The following is a 10,132-nucleotide window of genomic DNA, read 5'->3' as shown; positions in this document are numbered from 1 at the left end:
ACAGTTTTCATGGAACGGTTCCACGCTCTACCGATGGCCTACCTATTGTTGGTGAGTTTCTTGTGTGGTTCCCTTTTTCATGTTGTAGCATGCTCATATTTTTCCTTTCTATGTTAGTAATGCCTTTTTTGCCTAGAGCAACATTTGGAAACCCAGAAAATCGACAAGGGAAATTTTTAGCGTGGTTTATCAGGAACAGGCGTAGATTAGCCCCTTAAATAGAGTCTTCCTGCGGCACGACATACAAGGTCACGGGCTGACAGTACATACAAGGTCACATACAGCAAGATATACCCCCACTGCCACATCCACATGGCAATGTACGAAGCATCTCCTTTCACATGCCAATAAAGCACACCACATCCACGCCAGCTGTAACCATTGATATATATGCATTAGGGAGGCAGTCATGAAAGTGGTACCTAGAAGAGAAGCCACTGCGGCCTGACCTGAATTTCTCTAGTGCAAGGTGTAGTATAGAACTGTAGATCGATCATGGGCATCTTCCCGATGATGTTCTATCTATTGGTACTTGAGTCACTAGGACAACCAACTGCTCTAGCATCTGGAGTTGTAACAAGCCAGCAGAGCCCTGAAGGAAACTCGGCGCAACCATCACTCGATGGTTGCCCAACGAGCTGTGGCAACGTGAGCTTTGCCTATCCTTTCGGCATCGGATCCAGGTGCTCCCGTGGGCCTGACTTCAACCTCATTTGCAACCACACTGCTCATCGACCGAGGCTCTTCTTGTGCGACGGCATCACCGAGGTGATCGAATTTAGCAATACTGATTCATTTAATTCAATCTGGGCCTCCTTCTCGCATACCATCCCCATGCATCCTGGTGAGAGTGTCTACAACTTTTCTTTGAACTCACCTGGGAGGTCCTTCTCCCTTGAGTCTATTGTTCTAAACATTACAAGCTGTGACCTGGAGGTATACTTTGTTGGAGACGATGCTACCACGTTAAAATGCAGCACTGTGTGTCTGGATCCAAGAACCCCAGAGATGGTGGCTATGCACTACTGTAAAAATACATCCGGATGCTGTCGTATTCATCTGAACCTTAAAGGCAGTTTTCAGTTCAAATTTGTCTTCAACCACAGCAAAAGCATCATTGGCGCACACTCCAACCAAACCTCTCAACTGTGGGATAGAATCAACATAACTAGTGATGGGCCGGGTGGCTTTATGCTAATGTGGCAGATAGTTGAGCCATCCAACTGCGATGCTGCCAAGCAAAACAGGACAAGCTATGCCTGTATGAGCGAGTATGCCGAGTGCAACGACCGTACACCCAGTTATTGTCTCGTTGAAGATGCCGCGTGCATTGATGGAAGCAATGGCTACAGCTGCACGTGCAGGACTAACTATGCAGGCAATCCCTACATTCAAGATGGTTGCTTCAATGATATAGGTGACTCCTCTATTCCTAATCAACACCAAACATACAGGTGTTGTTATGTATTTCCGGTATTGATACATGCTAACCTTTACTGATCAAACTAGGATATAATCCAATTCCGAGCAGGGCTAATTGTACACGTTCCTGTGGTAACATTAGTGTGCAATTCCCGTTCGGCTTCGAAGAGGGTTGCTTTGCCAGGGAAGAGTTTCACCTCAACTGCATAAGTACGACATCATCAGCTGCCCTGGTCATGTTGGACTTGTGGGAGAAACAGGTCATTGACATAAGTGTCGACGAAGGGACCATTAATGTCACCATTCCTGACCAAAATTCTGCGAACTCCCTGTTTATATTACAGCCTAACAGTCTTTTTTCTACATATGGGTTATTTTTCTCTATGAACTGGGTTGCTGCTAATCTAAGTTGCGCAGAGGCCCAACAGGATAAATCTGGATATGCTTGTGTGAGTACGAACAGCAAGTGTATGGGAGTAAGTGCTGAAGGAGTCTATGCTGGTTACCGTTGCAAATGCTCAGATGGCTTCCAAGGAAATCCATACATCAAAACCGGTTGTCAAGGTACCCCCCCCCCCTCCCTTTACACTTGAAATGTTCAAAGCTTTGTACTATACCATCTATCTTAACTGCCTATGCCGCTGGAAAAAAATGTATGATATATAAAAACATGTATAGAAGTTGCCAGCTACTATAAAGACGGTGACTACTTTTGCTACTTCTAGTTTGTTTTATCATTCATTTGGGCTTCACTTAATTGATATTGTTTCATGTTAGCTGAATGAAGTACAATCTTCTGATTTCTGTGTCATAGATTTTGTCAACACATCATATCAAGATTTTCTTAATTTCAGATATTAATGAATGCCTTCAACCGAGCAATTGTAACGGGACATGCCATAATAACAGAGGAAGCTTTAGTTGTACTGAATGTCCTCCCAAGACTAAGTATGATTCATTAAAAATGCAGTGTACTAAGAGGCAACAACCTCTGCTCTTAGGTAAGACTAGTATTGTTACATTTTTGATAGACAAGATAGAACGGAAACATAAAAGAGCTTAATTCCTGCAGGTATAATAATTGGGTTATCATGTGGTTTGGGTGTCCTACTTCTGAGCTTCAGTGTAGTGCTTCTCACTCGTAGATGGAAAATAAGCGTTCAAAAGCAACTACGGAAGAACTATTTCCGAAAGAACCAAGGTCTTCTCCTAGAAACATTGATATCATCTGATGAAAGTGCAAATGATAATACAAAGATTTTCTCGTTAGAAGAGCTAGAGAAGGCAACAAACAACTTTGACCCTGCACGTATCATCGGACGTGGGGGGCATGGCATGGTTTACAAAGGCATATTGTCTGATCAACGTGTTGTTGCAGTAAAAAAGTCTAAGGTCATTGAGCAGTCCGAGATCAGTCAATTTATCAATGAGGTTGCAGTCCTCACCCAGATAAATCACAGAAATATTGTGAAGCTCTTTGGATGTTGTCTCGAAACTGAGGTTCCACTGCTAGTGTATGATTATGTATCTAGTGGTTCACTATCTGAAGCTCTTCATGCAGATACAAGTAACGATTTTTCTTTGTCTTGGGGTGATTACTTAAGGATTGCCCTGGAAACAGCAGGAGCTCTATCTTATCTCCATTCTTCAGCTTCAATATCAATCTTCCATCGTGACGTGAAGTCCTCCAAGATACTCTTGGATGGGAATTACACAGCTAAAGTGTCAGATTTTGGTGCATCCAGATTGGTTCCGATCGATCAAACGCACATTGTCACGAATGTGCAGGGTACATTTGGGTACTTAGACCCAGAGTATTTCCATACCAGGCAGCTGAATGGGAAGAGCGACGTGTACAGTTTTGGTGTGGTACTGGTGGAGTTGCTTCTCAGAAAGAAGCCTGTTTTTACAAGTGAATCAGGCACCATCATGGGCTTGTCAAGCTATTTTCTCCAGGAGTACAGTGAGGGGAGAATCACTGGTACTGTTTGTTCCCAGGTCCTGGAGGAGGCAACTGAGGAAGAGATCAACGGTGTCGCCTCTCTTGCAGAGAGGTGCTTAAGACTGCATGGCGAGGAAAGACCCACCATGAAACAGGTGGAGACGGAACTGCAGACTCTACGCGCAAAACAGATGGAATCATCTCAGGCAGATCCGAGGAATGGAGAACAGATGCAACCAAGGTCGTTAACTCAAAGAAGTAGATCTGCTCGGCAATTGTATGCACAGCCTGGAGGTAGCCAACGACACTATAGCTTGGAGGCAGAGTTCTTGTCATCTGCTAGCCTACCACGCTAGATGAGGCTATTGAGCTTATTAATAATGGATAATTTATTTCCCTCTTTTGTGAACTATTGCTAGAACCTGTATTACAGGCTAGTTAGGTTGGTACTGTAATAAGTCATGATTTCAGGCATCATGATTGTATCAGTTCTCGGTTGGAATTATGCTTGCTGATATATGTAGACTGAATTTTGTTACCCTAGAAGAGATGTAGTGGATTGTATTAGCAATGTTTTGGCACTCATGCTGTCTTGCCGTTGCCACCGTTAGTACATTGCTGTGTTTTCTCGACGCTTATTTTAATACAAATATAATGGTTCAAGTTTTTCCTCTCGGCGAAAATATGACAGGCATTCAGATACATGTTCGGGAAACAGAAGGAGAATGCACTATATATCCAGCTCTAAAATTTGTTTGGGCCCATCACATTCACACCGCTGCTGTCCTTCTCCAACTTGTACCTCCAGTGTCAGACAGCAAAGGCGTCTGAAGAATTGAATGTGTATTTTGTTTGCTGAAATCAAGGATGTCGAAACAATCTCAGGCATTGGGTTCTCTCCCATGAACCACAAGCCAAATGATATATGATACTATGTGACTTGTTCATTGCTACCATGACAGGAAATTCATGCCAAGCTTAGATGGAGAACCGCACAACTGAAAGCCCTTGCCATGCAAATTGGTGGTAACATTTGAGCAGAGAAGCCAAAGCTACCGCATAAAAAATGTCAGTCTGCACAGAAACGCACGGGCAGGTGGGCATCGTTTGAATGCGGAACGGTACTGTGCAACCGATTGTGGATGCCGCTCTCATCAACCCGGCAGCCATCTGATAATATTCAGTCCCGCATAGGGGAAGATAAGCTAACTGACAGCCACTAACAGTAACTGAACTCCTCCCCAATGTTAGCAACCGAGAGCAGACGGAAGTAAAAATTCAGACCGCTGGAGACTGATTCGAGACTGGTTGAAATCAAAATTAACAAGAAACGCACCTGTAGACGGATTCATTAGGCAAAAAGTGGATTCATTACCAGAACTGAAGAGCACCAACTCGAAGAAATTGGCGCTCTCGCTCGCTCGCTTCTCTCTATCACGCCGCCGGGAGCGTGGTGAGGCGGCTCCTTTTTATCAGCGACAGTGTGTACTGTTGGCGTGAATAAGCCATGCCCAACGGTGGTGACCGGCGAGACGGCGTCCAGGTCGGGGGGACGAGCAGGTGTGCTCACCATCGGGAGACCGGAGGGCCAGGGAGGCTCCGTGAACTACGTTTCTGTTAGCTAGTAGGTTGTTTGCATGGATAAGTTAGTTGGTCGCAGAGTTGTGCAGCCACTGGCCATGCATGTCCTGCTGGAAAGATTCTAGGATATGGAGTTAGGCCTTGTTTGGTTCATAAGTCCTAAGACTTTTTTTAGTCCCAACTTATAAGTCACAAGTCTTTAAAAAATCCCTATATGTTTGGTTCTTGGGACTTATAAGTGTGTGTGCAGTCGGGTATAAAAAGGCCCCCTGATGTACTGTTTGCGGTGCGCCGGTATGAGCCGAGCCTAGGAGCCAGAAATGAGGTATTCTCCGCCGGGACCGTGGTATGCGCCCGGTCGGCTGTGAGAGAGCTCCGGTGTGTTGCCGCGCCTGGGTATGTGCCTAGTAAAGTGGGGTCGTTCGTGCGGCCGAGGTGCCGTTCGTGCGGCGGAGGCGTTTGTGCGCCGGAAAAATTGTGTGCTCCATCTTCCACCTTCGTTTGTGCGAGTGAGAGAAAGAGAGCGGCAATAACATGTACTATGTCTGGGGGGAGAGGCGGCGGGCGGAGAGGGGCGGGGGCGACTAGGTCTCAGGTCGGCGGTGCATATGGCAAGACTGGTGCCGGCGGCAGGGGAGCAAGACGGCGGACAGAGGCACCGCCCGATTCGACCGCCGTGGTGACGGCCAAACCCCATAATGCGGCCCATTCTCGACCGCTCTTCTCCTGCTCCGTCCAGTGTAACTCCACTTCCCGCAAAAAAAAATTGTCTCAAAAAAGAAACTTCCCGTATTTTTTTTTACCCTCTAAGCTGGCGAACGTTCACTCAGAAGGATGGAAATTGCAAACATTTTTATGGCAATTTAGTTGTAGGGGCGGCAATTTCTTCGGACTAGCATGACAACTTCACGGTAGAGAAGTCATTTAAAAAGAAAACTGTCATCATTTGATCTCGGTTAAATGTTTAGAGTGAAATGTATCCTAGGTCCTTGAACTATTTTGATGGTGTCATGTAGGTCCTCAAACTATGAAAAGTGTCAACCAGGGTCCTTCAAAATTCTTGAAGTGTAATAAGTGTGTATATATGTGACACCTCTAAAATAGTTGAAGGACCTACGTGATACCCTTGAAATAGTTTGAGGACCAGGATAACACACATGTTGCACTTTGAGGACCTAGATAACGATTTTCATAGCTCGAGGACCTATGTAACACCTCTGAACTAGTTCAAGGACCTATGATGCACTTCACTCAAATGTTTATGAGTGCGTTTGCTAGCAGTTACTTTCAAGTGAACGTTTGCCAGTTAGCATTACCTTTTTTTAGCTGCCATACCCTTGTGAAGCTGTGATCATCAAAGAAATAACAAACACAAACAAAAGATGACTATTTGAAGCATTTTTTTGACAAACATATTACAACCACAAACTCTCACAAAACGCGTACATATACTTACCCCTATAAACGCATGCACGCACACCCTATCCACCTCGCTATCGTCCCCCATTGAAATAATATTTCATCTTTACTAGACACCAAAGCATCAAACCTAGGTGTTGATCCCTGAAGGATTGGTGGTAACATTACCCTCCTAACCATCCAATCACATGTTGGTTCATTTTTTTATCACAAACCGAAAGAATCCAAGATTCAAAAAGAAAACATCAATCAACAACATATTTCACGAGGTGTAATTCCAGCCTCAACACCAAATATTTCCAAAAATAAAAACCATTACCCACAATTTTGACACTCCCCTAGAATACTAGATAAGAGGGTCTTTTTTTCAGAAAGCCAAAGGTCATATATTAGGTAATACAAACCCTTCCAAAAACACTCTTACATACGTCGAAAATATGTGGGGGGGGGGGGGGGGGGGTGCTGTGGCGCGTTGTGAGAAAGCTCGTTGCCGCCTCTCGGCCTCTATCTGACCGTAGCAAATATATTGAACTCTGGAGCTTGTACAAGTAGTGGCCCATATATAAGTCATTGATGTAGACCTAAAGACGCTGTCCACCGCGATCTATGTAGCAAAATTCCCGCTACAGAGAAGAAAACGATGGAGAGTTAGAACGCCCTAGATCCAACTAGGCGGACTTGGAGAACACAAATCTCACAAGCTGCTAATCGAGGTAAAGATCGGGAGACTTTCATCGGTTGAAATTGGAGTTGTAGTATTGAAACACACAATCACATTGTCTGCTCCGTGGACAACACCACTAAGAAAAACCTCCTAAAGAAAAAGCTAGGTCTGAAACCACACCATCCTCCACACGTTCCCTGATGATAAAAAGAGGGATCATCAGATCGAGCAAGAGACTTGGAGACCTTATTCCACTCCAACGACGATGCCCTCATCTCGCCACCGTCATTCGAAGACCAAACCCTATATTCCTATCTCTACTGCCATCAAGCCGAAGAACTGGGATCCTCGTTCCCTCCCATCATTGTTGCAACAAACAAAGGGAGAAGGGGACCCATGCAGGAAACGTGTAGATCGGCCGCTGCCTCCGCCCTGCCTAGGTCGCATGAGCGGAGGAAAAGAATGGGCTGACATGAGCTTAAGTGAGTGTAGGGGTGAAGTAGCGGATCCGCGGGCTAATCGGGCCGTGCCTGGCACGATTACAATGGACCGGGCCGTGCTGGGGCATTTGGCTAGCTCTGACTGCCTGGAAGTGGTGAGCAAGATTGACACAGGTGCAGCGACCCGCTATGCACCAATTTTGCATGAAATTTCGGCCAGAAGGAGGGAGTTCAACTACGTCAAGTTCAAGTTTGAGCATAGAGAAAATAATTTTGAAGCACATGCGCTGGCAAAAGCTGCATTTTCGCTTCCAGTAGGTCGTCATATTTGGCTAGGGACACTGCCAGACATTATTTGTATCCCGTTGATTATTACTCCTTAATAAAGTCCCTAGTTACTCGTAAAAAAAAGTCCACCTTTTCTCTCTTCTTCCTTTAGAGTTCCAATCATGGGTATTCTTCTCCTGCCGGCACGGTGGCACCTCCGCCGGCGGCGCCCGACTCGCCAACTCCGCGTCCGTACAACCCAACCCAACGTACCTAGAGTTCATCCGCCGGCCACCCCTATCCCCCTAGGTGGTGCCCCTAAACTATGATCTCCCCATTGTGTCATGGCCCCTGACACCGCACGGCGCGCAGAAGCTCGCCGCCCCAGGCGTGTCAACGCCGTTGATGAGTACACGCGTGCTCCATGGAGGCCGCCACCCCGCCCTCTCCTCTCCAACCCGAGGGCACCTCCAATTTTCAGGTCCAAGTTTTTCTTTTTGCGAGTTTTTCAGGTCCAAGTTGGAGCAGGCAGCGGAAAACTTAGATGCGTGTATGTATGGATGTATGTATGTATGTACGTGCGTACGTACGTATGTATGTATCCCAAGATTGAGTTCAAGTTTATTTTCTGGCAAAGCAATCTCAGGCATCGGGTCCTTTTCAGTTAATTTCCATCCTGTTATTTGATTGAGTTCAGAATTTTTACCCGGGCTGTGCTCCTTGGTTGCAGCCCGAGCAAACGACGACGGTGGGGAACCAAACGTTGGCACCCCGCATCAGCTTTGCGCTCAAGTCTTTTTTGCACTCAAGATGTCACACACCATCAGCTTTGCACTCAAGATTCTTTCTTACATACTTCAGATGTGTGACCCTTTTCCACACTGGAACACTGCCCGCACAGGGTACCAGACCCACCAGATTCTTGGAAATTCTCCAAAATAATCATTGCAAACATCAGTCATTTACATTTTTTTGGAAAAGGAGGATGTACCCCAGCCTCTGCGTGATGCATGCAACAATCTTATTAATTATTCACAAAGCCATTACAAGGTAATACAACAGTAAGCCTGAAACAACCGTCATGGCAACACATGTCACTACTTCCATCCCCGTGATGAAGGAGTACCCACTGTCCGAGTCTAATACCAAACAGACATCGCACCATGCTACCTCTTGAGTACTGCGTTGGTTTTTCCTTGAAGAGGAAAGGGTGATGCAGTAAAGTAGCGTAAGTATTTCCCTCAGTTTTGAAAACTAAGGTATCAATCCAGTAGGAGTCCACGTGCGAGTCCCACGCACCTACACAAACAAACAAGAATCTCGCAAGCAACGCGATAAAGGGGTTGTCAATCCCTTCACGGTCACTTACGAGAGTGAGATCTGATAGAGATGATAGGATAATATTTTTGGTATTTTTATGATAAAGATGCAAAGTAAAATAAACAGAAATAGAAATAGCAAAGTGTTGGAAGATTAATATGATGAAAAATACACCCAGGGGTCATAGGTTTCACTAGTGGCTTCTCTCAAAATAGCATAAGTGTTGCGATGGGTAAACAAATTACTGTCGAGCAATTGATAGAATTGAACATAGTTATGAGAATATCTATGTATGATCATGTATATAGGCATCACGTCCGTAACAAGTAGACCGACTACTGCCTGCATTTAGTACTATTACTCCACACATCGACCGCTATCCAGCATGCATCTAGAGTATTAAGTTCATAAGAATAGAGTAACGCATTAGGCAAGATGACATGATTTAGAGGGATAAACTCATGCAATATGATATAAACCCCATCTTTTTATCCTTGATGGCAATAATACAATACGTGCCTTGCTGCCCCTACTGTCACTGGGAAAGGACACCGCAAGATTAAACCCAAAGCAAAGCACTTCTCCTATTGCAAGAAAGATCAATCTAGTAGGCCAAACCAAATTGATAATTCAAAGAGAATTGCAAAGATAACCAATCATACATAAAAGAATTCAGAGGAGATTCAAATATTGTTCATAGATAATGTTGATCATAAACCCATAAATTCATCGGATCTCGACAAACACACCGCAAAAGAAGATTACATCGAATAGATCTCCACGAGAGAGGGGGAGAACTTTGTATTGAGATCCAAAAAGAGAGAAGAAGCCATCTAGCTAATAACTATGGACCCGAAGGTCTGAGGTAAACTACTCACACTTCATTGGAGAGGCTATGGTGTTGATGTAGAAGCCCTCCATGATCAATGCCCCCTCCGGCGGAGCGCCGGAAAATGCCCCAAGATGGGATCTCACGGGTACAGAAGGTTGCGGCAGTGGAAATAGAGTTTTAGCTCCATATCTGATGTTTTCCGGGTACATGGGTATATATAGGAGGAAGAAGTACGTCGGTGGAGC

At 45.1% G+C, this 10,132-nt stretch overlaps 1 protein-coding gene across 1 annotated transcript; it reads left to right on the top strand.

Annotated features, from left to right (window-relative positions):
• The first annotated feature begins 404 nt into the window (after positions 1–404).
• On the top strand, positions 405–3,949 carry LOC123063650 (wall-associated receptor kinase 1-like). Its single transcript, XM_044487522.1, has 4 exons — positions 405–1,417; positions 1,510–1,986; positions 2,277–2,423; positions 2,495–3,949. Exons 1-4 carry the CDS (start codon positions 496–498, stop codon positions 3,718–3,720), a joined length of 2,772 nt encoding a protein of 923 aa, XP_044343457.1. The 5' UTR covers positions 405–495; the 3' UTR covers positions 3,721–3,949.
• Positions 3,950–10,132: the final 6,183 nt, after the last annotated feature.

Source organism: Triticum aestivum, chromosome 3A, assembly GCF_018294505.1.
Source record: "Triticum aestivum cultivar Chinese Spring chromosome 3A, IWGSC CS RefSeq v2.1, whole genome shotgun sequence".
NCBI classification, from domain to species: Eukaryota; Viridiplantae; Streptophyta; class Magnoliopsida; order Poales; family Poaceae; genus Triticum; species Triticum aestivum.
Note: the sequence above shows the minus strand (reverse complement) of the source record. Positions and strands in the feature narration are given on the sequence as shown.